Raw genomic sequence first — 20,843 nt, 5'->3', positions numbered from 1 at the left:
AGATAGATAGGTACTATACCCTGGTAAAGTATAGACCAACCCTCCCAACTGGATTAGATGTTGGACTCCATGTTGCTCACATGATTTATGTCGATTTTGAGAAACTCCACAGTAAAGTCATTATAAATTTTTATGTATTTGTATCATCATCGTGATTGCGTAGACATGACATATTAGCTTTATTTTTAATTCAGGACTACAAAACTAGATTTACCTTCATATTTTGAAAGCGGCTTCACATGTGATATTTATACACTGATTTCAAGATGACTTTCATTATTTGTTTTACTTTATGATTATGCTTAGAGCCCGTTTGGATTGGCTTAGAAAAGTAGCTTTTAAGTCAAATAAAAAGTCAAACTTAAATGACTTCTAAGTAAAAAAAATAAAAAGTAGGGGGAGACCTACTTTTGGGTTTTAACTTATTTTAAGTCATTTTAAACGTATTTTAAATTATTTTTAACCTTGCCAAGCACTTTCTAACTTATCTTAAGTCATTTTTTTTTACTTATTTTAAGTTATTTTTATATTTGTCAAACACTTCCAGAAGTAAAAAATTGACTTAAAAGTAGAGTTGACAAACTTTTAAACCAATCCAAACACTTCCAGAATCCATCAGTTTCGCCGATGCAAAGTGAAAAACTAAGTGAGTGTCAGATGGGGAACTATAAGCTTAAGCTAGATGAACAAATTGGACTCATTTGTTTAGTTTGTTCATATGTCCATTTGGAGATGAAATACATCTTCCCTGATTTTGTAAGTATACGAGTTTTGTTCTGTCAAGCACTTATCTTTTCAAATATTTTTGTAAATACATCTTCCATCCAATTTATTTATGATTCACTCTTAAATTATTGAACTTATGTGTCATCTGCAGGCTCAGAGAACTCACAAGAGTATGAAAGAAATCAACCTTTTTTGAGGAAGTGTCTGATAATGATGATTCATCGTCGGAGGAGACTGATCCTGATGTTGTCATTGAGAAGGCGGAGGAGGAGGAAGAGGAGGAGGAGGAGGAGGAGGAGGAGGAAGAGGAGGAGGAGGAGGAGGAGGAAGAGGAGGAGGAGGAGGAGAGTGATTCTAATGTTGTTATCATTGCGGAGGAGAAGAAGGAGGTGGAGATTGAACCTGATGTTGTTAGCGTTGCGGAGGAGGAGGAGGAGGTGGTTGAGACTAAACCTGATGTTGTTAACGTTGTGGAGGAGGAGACTGTTTTTGATGTTGTTATTGTTGAGGAGGAGAGTGATCTTGATGCTGTTATCGTTACAGAGGAGTAGGATGACGTGGAGAGTGATCCTGATGTTGTTAATGTTGATGATGAGGAGGATGAGGTGGAGACTGAACCTGATGTTGTTAACGTTGCGGAGGATGAGGAGGATGAGGAGAAGGAGAGTGATCTTGATATTGTTATCGTTACAGAGGAGGAGGAGGATGTGGAGAGTGATCCTGATGTTGTTAACGTTGCGGAGGAGGAGGAAGAGGTGGAGAGTGATCCTGATGTTGTTATCATTGCGGAGGAGGAGGAGGTGGTGGAGAGTGATCCCGATGTTGTTAACGTTGCTGAGGAGGAAGAGGAGACTGAACCTGATGTTGTTAACGTTGCAGAGGAGAAGGAGGAAGAGGAGGATGAGGATGAGGAGGAAAAGAGTGATCATGATGTTGTAATCATTGAGGATAAGGCATCTCATATGTTGAATGTGTTGACACCCAATTTTGGCTCTCCACATTTAACTATAATAACTATAATAATAATAACTATAATAATAATAATAATAATAATAATAATAATAATAATAATAATAATAATAATAATAATAATAATAATAATAATAATAATAATAATAATAATATATATGTTATGAATTTTTTATAGGAATACAAAAAGATTTTTAATTATTTATTTGACTTGATAAATTTATTTCATAAATGTTATTTCTTATAAAGATTAAATATATTATATATATCTTACTACTTACTTTCTCATTTTAAAAAAATAAATAAAAATAAATGTTGTTCTTAAGAATTGAATCTATTTTTTGTTCAAATATAATTCCTTTGTCGCAATAGATATTTTTCGTACATTGTTCAAAATTAGAAAGCTTAATTAATTAATGAGTTACTAATTTATCTTAATTTAATTTTAAGAGTGACTAATTTTTATCAAATATGACTATTTAATAAAGAAGTAGTTAAAATTTAAATGATTTTTATTTGAGCAATTTTGGCAATCCAAGTCTCCTTAAACTGGCCAATCCGTGTATGCCATGTAGGCGAGCACATGGATTGTGCTTCTTTAGCTAAAATCTTGACCCTACGATTAAATCTAATGGTCCTAGTTAATTAAGATTTTATCATTATTTAATATATATATATATATATATATATATATATATATATATATATAGAGAGAGAGAGAGAGAGAGAGAGAGAGAGAGAGAGAGATATATATATATATATATATATATATATATATATATAATTATTATTACTATTATTTTAAAAACTCCTTAATTTTTATTAACCGTCCGATCAAACGATCGGACGGCCCAAATTAAATCCCAAATTATTTTCATCTTTTCCCAAAATAAGTACAATTCCCATCAGCCGCATACTTTTCCCAGAACTTTCTCCTTCCCCATACATTTTCTCTTCCCAAAAATCGCCCCTTTCCCATCAAACTCTTTTCCTCTCCTCTCCTATCGATCTCTCACTCCTCTGTCAACGTTTTCGCCTACAGACCACCGAAAAATGACAATTTCCGGTGGTCATCAATATATCTCCCCACGCCGTCCATCAATCATATTCTTCTCATGTCAACTTTACATCTCTTCCATCATCTTTTCTGAATCATGGTAGACCTCAAAAGCCCCTCCACCGCCATTACTCCACCTGAAAAGTGAAGGACACAAAGGACCATTAGATTTTGATTTATCTCACCCTTAATCTTATGGGTATGAGAATGGAAGCCTCTCCAAAATTGCCTATAAAGGACCCCTTGGGTTCTCGAACAACGATGGAGAAAAAACGGATCCAAGAGCAATCCAACAATCATCCAGGAGATTCAAAGAACTATCCAAAAGAGCAAATATTGCAACACACTTCAAGTTTTTTTTAGAGTTCAAAAATTCTCTTCTTTTTCTAGTCCTTCTATTTTTCCTTTTTTTGAATTAGAGTTTGAGAAAGTTCGAAGTTTAAATCTCTTGGCTTTGAAGTTCTAGTTTGCTGCTCTACACAAGGTCAGTATTCGTCGTTATTTTATTTATTTATTTTTCGGTTTCTGAAAATATGTGATCATTTAAATCTTCCTCTTGGTATCTGTCAAGTTAGTTTCTATGTTTACTCGTTGAGTTGCTGGTATGAAGTTTCGTTAGAGTTTGAATTCATTAGTTCTTTTAGGAATCTACTCTCCATAAACTGAGTGTGTGAGAATTAAACTGCCTGATTTTCTTCAAAGTTACTTGATTATAACAGCCTGAGTATTTTCTGTTCCTAAACCTTGATGATTGGCTTCGCTCCGAAGAAGTTGTTGACACAAATAAAAAAAAAGAGATTTTCCCAAGCTGATCTTATTATTGTTTTCCTTAAAAGGGGCTACGGGTAAGGGAAAATCTGATCTTAATATTTTTCCTTAATATAATGTTTGCATATTAAGCTGAATCATTGTACGTCTTCGTCTCTTTTGAATGCGTTATAGCTTGAAAGTCGTATCTCTAGAGTAATCCTTTGGTTAAACTTAATTTCAAGAAAGCATTGATGGAAATGGTTGAACATTGCATTGTTAAATTTTCAGTCATGTTAATTCTTCACTTTCAAACTTAATAAGTACTCCAAACAGAGTCTGAATTAATGGACAAATATGTTTAAGAGTGTATATGCCTGCACTTTTTCTTGAATTATGCACCATCTCTCCATGATAAATCTACTTACGCCATTGTGAGATATTTACTCCAAGAAACCTTAGAAATATTATGTCAATAACAGTGGGCCTTCATGTTTCAGCTTATTCATAACTTATATTTCATCTTATAATTTAATCGAATTGAGTTTATCTTAATTAAGCTCTATCTATTTACTATTTGAAAGGATCAATTTTTTTTTTTTTTACCTACATTCCTCACATGACAAACAAATATTTCTTAAATAAGAAGAAAGGCGGACCTTTTTGTACCAACACATGTTGATTGCTTTCTCGCATGATTTAAGAGGGAAATACATACTTCATTTGAGTATAATATCACATCTTTGTTTGCTGCTCTTTTATGACATATTGTTTATTTTTTTTTATTTTTTTGGAATATAACTTGTATTCATAGGTATCACGTCAAGTTCACATACTTGTTTGATCGATTCTTTGTCTCAATATTAAGTTCCTAATCTCTTTTTTTTTCCCCTTATGTTTCATGTACAATTGGAGGGCTGGAGTTTCTACTTTGAAACTCGTTATTGGCCTAAAATATTAGGCCAACAACAAATTAGGATCATCGCAACGCTTGGAGCCTCGCAAATTAGGAGTCCAATATTTCTTAGTCTTCCTCTTTTCGAGTCTTAATTATATTGTTTGGATATATTGGCCAACCTTTACTTACAAGCTTTGATATATTGTTTGTCTTTTATTTTGAAGCTTGTTTTACGTGAACTAATATTATTTGTTTATGAAATTAGTTGAGACACCTTTAGAACAAATGATACAAAGATATTTTCTTAAAAAATGGGTTAGCATTTTAACTAATTACATTCTTTTAGGCTTCTTAAGTTGAAAAGAAGGGCTTATAGTTTTAAAAGATGTCCAAATGAAGTTCAAAAGCGTGAAATAATATTCATTTAGGTGTTTAAGTAGGAAAAAATAAAACTCATAAGTTGGGATTTCCAAATGAATTTGAAAATTAGTTTTTTTTTAAAAATAATCACCTTTAACGATATATAAGGCTAAAATAATCACCCTTTCAAAATATATATTCTTTTAGGAAAGTTGGCCTATTTTTTTTTTATCACCCCTTTATAAAATATAATGTCTATTCTTACTTTTGAATGAAATATTTCTAAACTCTAATCTCTTAACATGCTATTTCAAATTTTAAATATGCCAACAGGTTGCAAATACAAGGTACATACATATATATATATCATACACATAAAGGTATAAATTTTATATTTTAGATTTATTATTCTCTACACATGACCTATTATTTTGTTATACTCTACTACCACTTTTACCAATGTTACTTATATATTTTTATAGAATTTATAAATCCCTACACTTGAATACACATATCATTTTACTACATCTCACTTTTACAAATGTCAACTTATCTCTACATGTAAATAAAATAATAAACATTCACATATATATATATATTTTTTTAAAACAACTTACATTATATACTATACTTTATATTAAACAAATTTTATATCACAAACTCTATTTACACTCAACTACTATCTTAGATCACAAAATTTTAGTATAATTATTATTTATTTATTTTAATTTTTAGGAAATTCTATTTTATGAATTTTCATACAAATTACACATATTTACACTCAACTACTATCTTATTTTTATTTTGCGTCTTAATAAGATGACAGTTTTTCGCAAATTCAACATCTACATATTTTTAAGATAAGTTTATTATGATACAAATATATTTTTTACATATGAATTTATCATACATTTTAAGTATACTTATTTATTTATTTTACAATATGATTAACATACTACTCTTTTATAAGACATACATATGTCGTACCTTGTAGTGTACTCTTTTCTTAAACTAACTAATTAACTTATCATTTAATTTTTGAAGCAAATAAATAAACAAGTTTTTCTAATCATATTTTTCCTAAATTGAGTTCAAGGACTATCTCCGGATAGGCTCTGAGGGGTGCTTAACACCTTCCCCTCGAGTAACCAAAACCCTTACTCAGAATCTCACTGGTTTCACAAATCAAACAGAGTTTACATTTATTTAAAAAATGGTTTTCCTAATATTTTCCTTTAAATTTAGGTGGTGACTCTAAGACAAAACAAAATGATTCTTTCCAAAAAAACAGAGTGGCAGCCGTATTATGTTGTGAACTGTTTCGGCTTGTTCGAAATAGGGTGAGACAGAATGCAGCAGACGAGGTTGCTTCTTCTAACTCAAACATGTGTAGGACGAGGGACAAATCCAAAGAGTTTACTGATACAACCTTATATTCTAAGTCGGAATTCAAATCTTCAACTAATGCTCTTTGAAAGAATCCGAAGAAGATTCTTGAAGAGTCTGAGTTTATGAAGTTTATTGTTGATTCAATAAAAAATGTCGATGATCGTAATAACGTCACCCCTCCAGAAGAGAAGGAACATGTTTCTGTCAAAGAAACACTTCCTTTAGTATTCCGATTTGAAGACGAGGAACCTCTTCCCCCAGAGAAAGAAGAATGAGAAAAGGAAATTGAAGATCATTTTTCTGAAATGAACATGTGATTTAATTCCATATATACATAACTATATTGAGGTGTATTTATATATGTGTATATTTAAGTCATATATTCATATACATATATAATTTATAATACAAATAGTTCTATATTTTATAGATATATTTGTATATTTATACATATGCATATACTCTTATTTAGTAATTAATTTGTATAAATATTGATGTCAGTATCGTAGTAGAACTCATTTTGGATACAATATTTTATTAAAAAACGATTAGCATGAATCATGGTATTCTGAAAGTTTTATGTTATCATATTTAGTATCCATATATCCATTTATTAATTTTTTTTTTGTATAAATTAAAAATAAAAAAGGAGATATACAAATCTAAGGCTCCATAACAAACTAAACTATAGCCATGGAGCGTAATTAGATAAACTATAATTACGGAGCATTATTTGCTTAAATCTATTTGCCATATATGAAATTTACTCATAGTGTTTAGGTTCTCCACATGACGACACTTATCAATTTAAGAAGGCTCATAATGTGGAAATATATCGAGAAAGCAAAAATTTAGGCAAAATAGAAAGACATGAAAATAACATTATGGTTAATCAAGAACATATCTTGAAAACCTCACGTAGACAGGTTAATTGGCTTCACAATAACAAGCCCATTACGAAAAGGTCCACTAAATTAGGTGATAATTAGGGTCCGCGTCAAGAGTGAATAATATGGGTTCTTTGACTATAAATAAGAGAAAGCCAGAGATAGAGACAAAATAAATAATCTAGAGTTAGCGCGTGAGTTTTTGAACTTTGAAGGAGATATGGACCAAGAAAACAAGAATCAACCCTACTAATTGAGGTATGTTGTTTGTGACAATGTGATGTAATTGCAATTCATTTATGTTAGCTCTAATCATAGAGTGTCTATCTTCATTTATACTATTTTTTCCTATTATACTTTAATTTTTTTTCTTGATTTGAGGGTCTATCGAAAATAACATTCTACCTCTGTACATTCGAGAGTTTATCGGAAATAATAGTCCAAATTCAATGTAATCCCACTAAGTAGGATCTGGAGAGAGAGAGAGAGTAAAGTGTATGCATATTCCTTACCATTGCCTTAGAGGTAGAATGTTTTTTTTAATAGACCATTGGTTTAACATAAACCATCCAAAGTAAAATATGGAGAAATAATGTAAATGAAGACATACATTTTAGGATTAGAGCGATAGCATAAATGAATTGATATTACATCAGATTGTCACAAACAACATACCTCAATTAGTAGGGTTGATTCTTGCCTTCTTGTTCCAACTCTCCTTCAAAGTTCAAAATCCCATGCGCTAACTCCAAATTATTCTTTCATTTCTATCTCTGACTCTATCTTATTTATAGTCAGAGAACCCTTATTATTCGTTTTTGACGTGAGTCCTAGGTTCACCTTTTGTAATGTGCTTGTCATTGCAAGACTCATTAATCTGCCTAAGTGAGCTTTTTCATGATATTTTTAAAATTCCATGTATTATTTTGGGAAATTCGATTTGAAGTCATATTCAATTACCAATATAAAAGTGATTATCTGCATGTTATTCCAAATTCACATTTAAGGTATGTTAAGGCAAAAATGTTTCTTTTATATCGCACGATTTTTGAACAATATAAATTATCGAATAAATCATTTTTATACTATTCCATTTCTAGGAAGACCCTCTTTGAAGGGAATTGGAATGTCAGCTGTTTATTTTTCTTAATTTTAACGTATCATTGTTGTACATGTACTATTGTGAATTACACGGTTGATGGCTAAAAGTTATGTTCCACAGTGTTCTTATTTCTTATGTCCATTAACAAGCTATTGTCCTAAGAGTGAGACTCAAATGATGGAGATTTATTATGTTATACCTCAGGGTATTGTTAAACCGTCCTTTCTCGTGCCAAGTTCTTACGAAAATGGTTTTGAAAATCATATTCATACTAAACCTTGTACTATATTCTTTTGATTGTATACTCATCAAGCATCATATTTCTAAAAAGAGTTACACTATTACCATATTGGAGTCGTTCATAAATCAAGTTAGGCATGTTAGTCCCCTTTCAGTTCCTAAATGATTAAATTGCTAAGTTGAAGTTGGGTTAAGTGTCCAAGTTTGTTCTAAAAGCCTGTGAGTTCTACGAGTCGTTTACATATTATACGGAAGGGATTACGAGATTATGAAAACAAGAGTATCAATGGGCCATGATTAGAAACATGACTATGGTAACATATATGCATTACGAATCCATGACATGACACATTATGCATTCTACTCCCGAGCTATAATCGGGAGGTATGGGGCCTATTGCCTATATTTATACGTATGAGACACAGATGGCCAAAAATTGGCGAATATGATGCCGGTTAGGTACCGGAAGGAACCACCATTTCTAGCATTTGGTTGGATATGTCATGCATTTGCATCTATATATATGTATTCACGACATATGATTACAAGAGCATACCATGCATATTTGATTACTATGAGATCAGATTTTGATCATGGAGGCTATTTGAGTTTCAATTTCAGGTTGAATCTCCACTACCCATTTTATCGCAGTTATATATGATTTCACTTTCTGCCTTACATACCAGTACATTTTCATTCATACTGACGCCCCATTGCCTGGGGATGCTGCATTTCATGCTGTAGGTTCAGATAGAGGTCCTGATTGGCCTTTGCAATAGGGGGTGTTGTCTCAGCTGAGGATTGGTAAGCTCCATTGCCTGAGGATGCTGCATTTCGTGCTGCAAGTTCAGATAGAGCTCTTAATTGGCCTTTGCAATAGGGGGTGTTGTCTCAGCTGAGGATTGGTAAGCTCCATTCTTCCGGGAGCTGTTGGTCATCTTTAGGTTTTGTATATATACTTGAGTTTGGTATATAGTTATTGGTACTTTCAGGACCTCGTCCCACCCATTTGAGTTGTAGTATTCATAGAGACTTGTGGACGTTCTATGTTGGGCCTTCTTAGCTTCCATTTATTGCCTTGTCGGATTATTGTATATATGATTTTAGTTGTGGCCTTGTCGGCTTGCTAGTTCATTATCAATTAAGTTGTCTTTCCGGCCCTTCTATTATGTCATTGATATTTTTGTGACCTCGTCGGTCCACTTATCTTGCTTCAGTATTTGATTGTGAAGGCCTTGTCGGCTCTTGCTATTTTCTTTCCATTATGTTTTAGTGTCTAGCTTGGTCGAATAAGGTACCACGTGCCCGTTGCGTCTCCCCTCATTTAGAAAGTGACAAACTTGGTATCCAACATCATATCAATAATTAAAAGATTCAAGTCTTCACAATTCACATCATCCTTGTTCCTCTGAAGCTAAAGAAGAATTCCGATGTCATAAAATGCACAAAATATTTACCCACTTTAGTCTATGAAGATTTTTGTTTTTGTTGTATGTGAAAGTGATATTAATACACAATTTTTTCGCTTTATATATGAAAGAAAAATCTTATATACATTTGTAGAAAAAAATTAACGTGCTATGTATTCTTTTTCACTTCTCGTTTCTCCTCCTTAGCAAAACCTAACACCACCCACCCCACTCTTTTGCCACGTTTCTTTTTCTTATTCTATATTAGTGTATGTATTTTCGACCAAGTCCTTGTTACTTTGTTTTTACCTATTTATAATAGGCTTTTTAGTATTTTTAGTCTCTTGGAAATATTCATAATTTTTCAAAAATATTAAATGTTTATCGTGTAATAGTTTACGTGTTATGTTAAACTTGTATTATTACTTCAATATTTGATGATAATATCTCTAGATGTAGTCCTAATTTGACATATTTCCTATAAAAAGGAACATTTTGATTAGTAGAAAATAAAAAATATACCGAGTTATATATTACAAGTATCAAAATCAAAATTTATTACTAACTCAAACACCAAACGTGCAATATTAGCCTTTGTAATTAATTTTGAATTATGACATTCTGGGTACAATAGAGTTTCACACTATTGGTCACCCACCTTCGCTATTCTTCAGGTGAGAACTATATAAACTTGTTTTTATGCAGTAACTTACAAATCACACAAGAGATATTAACTGTATTAGGCAAATCCGATGCAAGGAGTGACTGAGAAGATGTTGGCAAGTAAAATCGAACTATGGCCTACCACCCGCTATATTAATTCAGCCACCTTTGTAACGGGTTCTAAGAAAATTTGAACGCCCTTTGTCATCACTCAGTTGAGCTGCACATTTCTTTTTCAAAATTATTTTGTTGTTAATTTACATTCTCTAAGTTATAAGCAAACCTGAAACCTTTTAGATCAGTGGTCTATAATCATCTATCTCATCCTTTTTTTCCAAAACCTAATGTGGGGGTGGGGAGAGGGGGTATGATGATGTCCATAATTAAAGTATTTTTGTCACGACCCAAAAATGGACGTGATGGCACTCGTCTTAACCCACCAAGACAAGTCAGCCTAAAACTTAACCATTACAATAAAATGCGAAATTTTTTTAGTAACAAACTCAAATATACCCCCAAAATCTGGTTGTCACGTGTACAAGCCTCTAAAGTATTACAATTGAATCAAAAGAAAAATACAAATCTCATATGACATTGTTTCTAGAGTAGAACAAGATCATAAACAGGAGTAAGAAGGATCGCTGAGAAGACAAACAACTACCTCACAAATCTCCCAGAAGCCTTGGAAAAGAAGAGAATGACAAGTACTACAAAAATCCAGGCTCGTAACCTACAAAAATTTGTAGAAGCAAGGGGTGAGTACCAAACCACACGGTACTCAGCAAGTAAACCTCTAAACACAAGCTAAGGGGATAGAATACAAGTACTCCTTACACCCCAACCGAACCTTCACAACTACAATCTATATAAAACCAGCCCAATCTAACAGTTCACAATTTACAAGCACATAATTCAACAACAACATTCTAACAATCATATATTCTCAACAACAAGCTCAATATTTATCAATTACCACCTCCACAACTAACCTGCTTAGTACCAGCCCAACATAACAGTTCACAGTTCACAAATCACATAGCTCAACACAACACTCTAACAATTTCATATCCTCAACAACAACAATAGTTTCATATCCTCAACAACAACACTCTAACAATTGCATATCTTCAACAATAAGCCCAATATTCATCAGTCACAAGTTTCATAGAAAGGCACTCACAAGATCAGCAACACACAAGATCAAGTTCACCAATAATAAAGAAGTGCAATGCAATGAAATGCAATGTCAAGTATAGTGATGCATGTCTGACCTAATGATACACACCCGCTGTCTCTCAGTCCGGGACCCATGGGGGACATATCTGTCCATGCATCCATCGCGGCGCGCGATACGACCCTCGATAATAGTAACCATCGCGGCGCGCGATACGTCCCTCGAAATATAGTATCCGTCGCGGCGCGCGACACGTCCCTCGAAATATAGTATCCATCGCGGCGCGCGATACGTCCCTCGAAATGGTACATCCTCTTTATTTTCTTATTCTTTCTCAATGCACATAACACTTGTCACAACCATGTCTCAGAACAATGCAAATGACATGTTCACACAAATAATGAAGAGATGACCATTTTCATAACATTGCACAATTTACAACAACAGAATCAGGATACAACATCAACAATGATTCAACAAGCCTTTCAAACAATTCTCAACACATCACACAAACAATTGATCACATTGCCTTTTATTATCCCTTTCTCGTCATTAGAATTAATCAATGTGGACAAGTCAATCCATCACCAAGCCTCATTACCCTAAACACATATTACAAGGAAATACATGAATTCCATACACTTAACAAGGGTTTAGAAATCCACTTGCCTCAAATAATCGAACAATCACTCCGAAATTTGAGCCTTCCTTTTTTGTTGAGCTTCCAAATCAATGCAATCTATTCAAGTACATATTCACAATAAGATTCTGAAACTAACAACACCCATATTACTATAGGTTTAGCCTAGACCCAAAAGATCACCTAAATCTATAATCAAGTTCCTAAGTTTCAAGCTTAGGGTTAAGTTCCAATTCTTTTCCAATATCATAAATATAATAATATTAATTAAAAAGGAAGCCAACTGGTTATGAACCAGTGGCGGCAACCATGCCAATTCTCTTAATACCTGCACCCAAACTAATAACCTATCCATCCAAAGTATAAATTAAGCATTTTCCAATTTCAATTTATTATTCACTACGGAAAGAATGAATTGAAATTAATGCCAACCTCCAGATCTTGTTCCCCCCAGAACTTCCAACCAATATAATCCTTTCAATTTCTAATGATTAATTAATCATATATCAATTATTGTCATAATTATCCAATATGAGTATTAAAATCTTATGCCTTTACTGAAGGACTACAAAGAGCGAAAAAATATATATATGCCATTCGCAGATTTTGTCAAAATCTGACCCTTTTTCCCCTCAACTCCACGTTACCATAAATTAACAATAACCGACTATTTGTGTATCCATAAAATAATAAGAATTAAGGTTGTGATTATACCTTATATTTGCTTCATTTACGGAGATGCTACGGCTGATTTTGAGTTTGACTCAGAACATCCATCCTCAGTTAAGTTAATTTGTATGGGCCAAGTGGTATAGGGTTTTAACTTAAAATATATTATATATGGACTTGACTCATTAAACATCAACTAATAAAAATTAATTATTTAATAAATATCTGTTAACTAAATAATCGTAGTTAAATAAATAGTTCAAAATTCCCAACCAACTTCACAAACTGATCCAAAGTGACTCAAGGCAACTACCGAGATGGGTAAAATGGTAATTTTGTAAAAATTTCTAAAAATGACTTTCCGGGTCATTACAATTTTTCTTTATCCATCGTCAATTTCTTACTCAAAGTAATTATAAAATTTACACAAATAACAACGATATTCAAAAGTAATAAAGCTATATAACAAAAATATATGAATTAAAACTAAACGGTATAGCTAAACTGGATCCCACAATTTTGAAAAAGTTGTACACTAATTAAATAGAATAAACAAATATTTTCTTATTTTTTCCAAAAATACCCTTGCAGCAAATTTTGACAATTCATGTGACTCAGTTGGAAGAGTTAATGTTCACACTTTAAATCATCCTGATTCGTTGGAATATTCTAATCTATCACAAAATGCACGCACTTTACATAAGTTTTTTCTCTCACACATAAGAGGCTTGTCTAAGTCATGTTTTTCTTATGTTGTTACTCTCTCTCGCTCTCTCTCTTTCTCTCTCTCTCTCTCTCTCTCTATATATATATATATATATATATATTTATGTTTTTATGCATTCAGTTTATTCAAACTCATCACACTCTCGATTACTCCGTTTATACCGTTTCGAGAATTTAAAGCTATCCATTCTTGATTTTCCGGTAGAAAAAGGGCCTTTCCCCATCACTCTGTTTTTTACAGTTTGGAAGAATTCAAAGTTATCCATTCTTGATTTTCAGGCAGAAAAAAGGGCTTTTTTTAATTCAAGTTAGTATTTGTAAATGCAGTTCAGTCTTGTTGTTATTGTGAAGAATTTTTTCAGATACATATATGCTTATGAATTTTGATTTTTAACGAAAATTGTGTATTTTGTCTTAGGTGTGAAAGATGGATTCAGGGGATGGCTTTGTTGCAAAGAGGAGGACTAGACAACAATCTTTAAAATGTATGGTCGAGATAATTGAAAAGAGGACGAGTTGAGTCAAAGTGGAAATTCTACTAATGGAAGGAAAAGAAAAAAAATGGAGACTTCTGGAGGTGACGAAAGAAATGTGGAAAACAATAGGAGGAGGAAGTTCACTCGAGGAACTTCTGAGTCCTTCACAAATCAGACTTTCGTCTAGGAAGTATGTGCTGATAATGATTCGTCAGAGGAGGAGACTGATCCTGATACTGTTATTGTTGAGGAGGAGGAGGACAGTGATCCTGATATTGTTATCGTTGCGGATGAGGTGGAGACTGAACCTGATGTTGTGAACGTTACAGAGGAGGAGGATGTGGAGACTGAACCTGATGTTGTTAACGTTGCAGAGGAGGATGAGTAGTTGGAGGAGGATGAGGATGAGGAGGAGGAGACTGATCCTGATATTGTTATTATTGATGAGGAGGAGGAAGAAGAGGATGAGAGTGATCCTGATGCTGTTATGGAGGAGGAAGATGAGGAGGTGGAGAGTGATCCTGATGTTGTTGATGTTGCGGAGGAGGAGGTGGAGAGTGATCATGATGTTGTTAATGTTGCGGAGGAGGAGGAGGTGGAGACTGAACCTGATGTTGTTAACGTTGCGGAGGATGAGGATGATGAGGTAGATGAGAGTGATCTTGATGTTGTTATCGTTACGGAGGAGGATGAAGAGGAGGTGGAGAGTGATCCTGATGTCGTTAACGTTGCGGAGGAGGATGAGGATGAGAATAAGGAGGAGAGTGATCCTGATGTTGTTATCGTTACAGAAGAAGAGGATGAGGAGGTGGAGACTGAACCTGATGTTGTTAACGTTGCAGAAGATGAGGAGGAGAGTGTTCATGATGTTGTTATCATTGAGGAGAAGGCGGCTCCTATCTTGAATGCAACAGATGAGGTTGTTTCTTCTAAGTCAAACATGTGCAAGACAAGGGACAAATCCAAAGAGTTTACTGATACAACCTTATATTCTAAGTCGGAATTTGAATCTTTAACTAATGCTCTTCGAAAGAATCCGAAGAAGATTCTTGAAGAGGCTGAGTTTCTGAAGTTTATTGTTGATTCAATAAAAAATGTCCATGATCGTAATGAAGTCATTCCTCTAGAAGAGAAGGAACATGTTTTTGTCAAAGAAACATTTCCTTTAGTATTTCTATTTGAAGACGAGGAGCCTCTTCCTCTATAGAAACAAGAATGGGAAAAGGAAATTGAAGATCTTTTTTCTGAAATGAACATGTGTCTCTTGGAATCACATATTGGATTTACGAATCCATCAGTTTCGCCGATGCAGAGTGGACAACTAAGTGAGTGTCAGATGGGGAGCCATAAGCTTAAGCTAGATTAACAAATTGGACTCATCTGTTCAGTTTATTCATATGTCCATTTGGAGATGAAATACATCTTCCCTGATTTTGTAAGTATACGAGTTTGGTTCTGTCAGCACTTATCTTTAAAATATGAAATACATAGTTCATCTAGAAAAACTATAGAAAAAACTACTGAAGAGTATGTCTGTTAAATTGGCATGGCAAAGCTATAGAAAAAACTACCACAAATTTAGATTTAGTAGAATGTGTAGCAAATTTTTTTTAAAAAAGAAGTGCTTGACAAAACAAAACTCGTATACTTACAAAATCAGGGAAGATGTATGTCATCTCCAAATGGACATATGAACAAACTGAACAAATAAGTCCAATTTATTCATCTAGTTTAAGCTTATGGTTCCCCATCTGACACTCACTTACTTTTTCACTCTGCATTGGCGAAATAAGTGAATTTGTTAAGTCAATTAGTTCTTCCAACATACACATGCCATTGCAGAAAAAAGATTTTCAATTTCCTTTTCCCATTCTTCTTTCTCTGGGGAGGAGGTTCCTCGTCTTCAAACTGGAATATTAAAGGAAGTGTTTCTTTGACAGAAACATGTTCCTTCTATTCAGGAAGAGTGAGTTTATTATGATCATCGCAGTCCTCTTTATAAGAGGATTTATACTCCTCGTAATCAGATCCCTCCTAATCCAACTCCTCATCATCAGATTCCTCCTCATCAGACTTCTCATCATTCTTATTCTTAAACTTGTCCATAGAGCGTGGCCGAAGAAGATATGTTCGATCGTTGTTGTGGTTTTCACCCTCAACAACAATCTGAGGTACAATAACTACATCAGGATCACTCTCCTCCTCCGAACTATCAGATATTTCCTCACAAGTTCCTGGAATGAACTTCCTCCTCTTGTCACCTCTAGAAGGCTCCACCATTCTTCTTTTCCTTCCAACTTCTCCAATATTCTCAACAACTTCACAGTCCTCTTCAAACTTTTTGTCATCACTTCGAAGGATCAGACCTTTGTTGTTTTCACCCTCAACAGTAAGTGGAGGACTCCCCAATGGGATATCCACAACGAAAGGCCATTTCTCGTGAGTCCCATCGTCCACCCATGTTTCACACCCACATTCACAAGTTGTGTATCCCAATTTGGTAATGGGACGCTTACAATTTCGACCCAACCATCTTGAAATAAAGCCATCCCCTGAATCCATAAATATGCACCTGAGTCAAATTGCACAATCATTAGTACACTAAAAATTGATCAGAAAATAATTAAGTTCGTCTTAGACTTCCAAAATGACAAATATTTTGAGAAAGCGGAAGTCGTACTAAAAGAATAGTGTGAAACACTAATGTGACTAAAATGTCATAATTCAAAACTTAATTACAAAGGATAATAACATCCACTACATAAAAAATGATCTTTAGCGGCAATTTGTTAACGACAATAGCTCAATTGCCGCTAAATATGTAGTTTTAGCGGCAATTAACACTCTTTGTGTATGTTCATGAAGCCTTTAGCGACATTGGATCTAATGACACTTAACTAATGTTAGTAAAGACTTTAATATTCTTTATTAATTTGTCTATTTACTACCGCTAAAAGTTGTTTTTGTTGTAGTGATGCAGGAGTGACAAACGAGCGAGTTGAGTTGATCGAAAACGTGTTAAACAAAAATGAATAAAGTACTCGACTCGACTCATTTTTAAATGGGTAAAAATGAGTTATCCAATGGATAATATGGATACTCATATTGTGAACACCTAATTTTTGACGTGTTTATTTTACTCCTACAATATATAGTAAGGTCTTTTCTTATATTTTTGTTGTGTATTTTGGGTTGTTTGTCTTTGTTTATATTAATTTATTTTAATTGGCCTAAATGACCCAATTTTTTATTGAATTGGGTTGATTTAGACCAAATTCTGATGGCCCAATCAATTTTGACCCTGTCCAATAGAAATGGTCAAGATTAAATCTCAATCATCCATGATATTTTGATCCAAGGGCTCTTATGGACCCTACCAAAAAATACAAAACTCCAAAATCAAATTTTTTATTTGCATTTTTATTTTTCTTCTCCCCTTTGCTTCCACCTGCCGGCGGCGGCCACCACCCGTTGGCCGGAAAAATCTCCAAAATTTTACAATTTCTTTCTTTCACCCTCCTCTACACAAATTCGCAAACCATTCGTTCATATCCATTGCCAAACTCCGTAGATCTAAGAAAAAACCAAACATAAATCTTCTCCTTTTTCTTTAGATTTACAAAGTTTCGGTCATCCCCGTCCTATATCGTTTACATAAAGGTGTAGAGCTCTTCAAGGGCTATCCTTTGATGTAAAGTTTATGTCCAAAATTTGTCCACAAATTTTCCGGCGGAGTTTCCAGCGACCTCCATTCATCCGAAAATTTATGTCAATCATTTCCCCCTCTCATCCTCCATCCAAATCCGTAATTATCACATATTTAAAAATCATATAAGTCGTTTTGGTGCCGGATTTGTATTGTTTTGTGAGCGTTCTTCAAGTTTTATCATGTTGAAGTTGTTGTTTTTTTTTTTTTTAATTTCGTTTTTATTTTCATTTTTTTTCTGCCTTATTTGTTGTGTTTAATCTTCAAAATAGTTTAGATGTTTAGATTTTGTGTTGGTGGACTGATTTTCTTTTGATTTTGGGTCTTGATCAAATGGGTCTACATTTTGGACCTATTTTAAATTTTCAGATGACCCATTTAGCTATTATTCAATTAATGAATAAAAGAAATGGGTCATCTAAAAGGGTATTTTGGGCCTATTTTAATTTTCAGATGACCCATTAAGTTATTATTCAATTAATGAATAAAAGAAATGGGTTATCTAAAATGCTTTTTAATTAATTATTATCTTGGCAAAAGAAAAAGAAAAAAAAAGAAAAAGAGAAAATTCTATTGGCCATCTTGGGTGGCACCTTGGGAAGACAAGGAGTCTAATGCATGCATTGACTCTTAAGTTTTCAAGAAGAATGGGTGTTAATATTCACCACCTATTTAAACCCATTCTTCTTTCATTTCAAAGAGGAACAAAAAAAAAAAGAAAAAAACAGAAAATTAGAAGAGAGAAAATCATAAGAATAGAGGGAAAAAAAAAGTCATCTTCTAAAAATATATTTCATCATTTGTGGTCTTTGGGAGTTTAATTAAACTTTGCTTTCATCAATGTTTTGGCATCATCTCTTTAGGTATATTCCTTTTTTCTACATTTTACAATATAACTTCAAAAAATAATGAGACATGTTTATATTTTTGGTTAAATTATTATGTTTAGTTTATTTGAATTAGTTAAACATGTTATGATACTTAATATGATTATGCTTTGGTGTTATCATATATTTGTGTTCTATTATTAAACTAGGTGTTAATTCTATCTTTATCATTATGAAGTTGATACATAACTTTATTATAATTAGTTAAATTATGTTTTGTTGTTATTATATATTTGTGTTCTATTATTAAATTAGGTGTTAATTCTATATTTATCATTATGAAGTTGATACATAACCCATGCTTTTGCTAAAAAAAAAAAAACAATCTCAAAGTCTTTTTTTTTTTTTTAGTTTTCTGGTCATTTTAAGAAAAGAAAAAAAGAGAGGCTGTTTTTGCAAAAAAAAAATAAATGTAAATATGGTCACTTTTGCAAAAAATGTAAATTTGATCATTTCATAAATTCTATTTTTCTCTCTCTTAAATAAATATATGAAATGGTTATTGAAACAAAAATATAAAATCGGCTACTTTTGGTTAGTAATTTAACTATTAGATAAAATTGGCTATTTTTGTAATTTTCTTTCAAAAGAGAATATGACCATTTTGTGTAAAACTAAAATTTTTACTAAAGTGATCATTTTCTGAAATTATTTTAAAAAAATAAAAAATTATATCACTACTTGCTTTAAAAGGGGCTTAGTCATTATTTTTTATTTTTTAAAAAGTATATACTTTGTTTGCTTTTTGTTGTTATCATCAAATAGTGATACTTAATATTTATTTGATTTTTTTTAAAAAAAAAATCGTCAATTCCTTAATTAGCAATTTGCAAAAAAAATATATTTTTCATGTCTATATGTTGCAACAAGTTCATTTTTTTTCTCATTATTAAATAAATTTTGAGTCATTAATTATCAGTCTTTTAATATATATATATATATAAATACCACCATGTGTTCGGTTACGATCTTTGGTGTGTATTTTTTCTAAAAAAGTGGTCTTGTATGCGGTTACGCTCCTACGCCAATCATTTTTTTATTAAAAAAAATAAAATTTAGTAACTAACACAAATTTACTTTTTTTTATCCAAAAATTATTTTAGCCAAACATGAGTTAATAAAACGATCGTGCTAGAACCACAGGACTCGGGGGGTGCCTCACACCTTCCCTCCGGTCAATAGAATTCCTTACTCAATCTCTATTTTCCTAGACTAAAAATAAATTTTTTTCTCTTTTAAATTAGGAATTACCAGGTGACTTGACACACCTAAAAAACCCAATTTCAAGTGGCGACTAAAAAAAAATCATTTTTTTTTAAAAACCGTCATATCCTTAACAATTGTTAAAAAGGAAAGTGGTGTGACACATATTATAGTAGGTATCTTGTTAAAAACTTTGAAAACAAAATATTTTTAAAGTGGTTTTTATCACCCCTACCAGCCCCCTGCCCCCCATCCCACAAAAATGAAAAAAAAAATAGTTTTATTTTTTATAAAAAATATTAATTCTTTTTTAAAGTATTTTTTATCACACTACCATACCCCGTCCCCCTACAACCCCCCCTCCCCAACGCCCCCTATTCCTTTTTTTTTTTTAAAGTTTCCTTACCACCTCACCCCACCCCCATCCCCCTTCCAGCCCCTTCCTAAAAAAAAGTTAATTTTTTTTCAATAGATTTTTTCCTTACCCCACCCCACTCCCACACACTACCCCGACCACCTACCGCCAAAAAAATACATTAATAGTTTAACACAACAGTTTTTTTTTATGGATTAGTAAACATCTTTTACCCATTTTACTCATTTAACTACTACTTTTAAATGGGTAATATGAATATTATTCGATTTTTATCCATTTTATATGAGTTAGGTACCCAACCCATTTAAAATGGGTAAATATGAGTGAATACCCATATAAATTTTTCATTTTGTCACCCCTAATAGCATGTATGGATTGAATCTACTCATAAATTTTGATTTTGGTAGTTATGAAATATGTAACTAAGACAAATAAATTGAAATAATAATGTAATTTTAGTGATTTATATTCACATTAAAGTTTATTCAAGTAGTCAACTAGTTTTTTATAAATAATTTTTACTTTAAAATATAAAATAT

General features: G+C 32.7%; 1 protein-coding gene across 1 annotated transcript; it reads left to right on the top strand.

The window, feature by feature from the left end:
• The first annotated feature begins 657 nt into the window (after positions 1-657).
• LOC125814627 (protein Ycf2-like) lies at positions 658-15,339 on the top strand. The gene is made up of 5 exons (XM_049494099.1): positions 658-756; positions 1,104-1,262; positions 1,326-1,679; positions 14,320-14,472; positions 14,521-15,339. The coding sequence occupies exons 1-5, from the start codon at positions 658-660 to the stop codon at positions 15,337-15,339; spliced, it is 1,584 nt and encodes a 527-aa protein (XP_049350056.1).
• The last annotated feature ends 5,504 nt before the right edge of the window (positions 15,340-20,843 follow it).

The sequence above is a fragment of the Solanum verrucosum genome, unplaced genomic scaffold (genome assembly GCF_900185275.1).
Source record: "Solanum verrucosum unplaced genomic scaffold, falcon-dt-bn FXZP01000085.1, whole genome shotgun sequence".
NCBI classification, from domain to species: Eukaryota; Viridiplantae; Streptophyta; class Magnoliopsida; order Solanales; family Solanaceae; genus Solanum; species Solanum verrucosum.
This window is presented reverse-complemented; position numbering and strand designations above follow the sequence as displayed.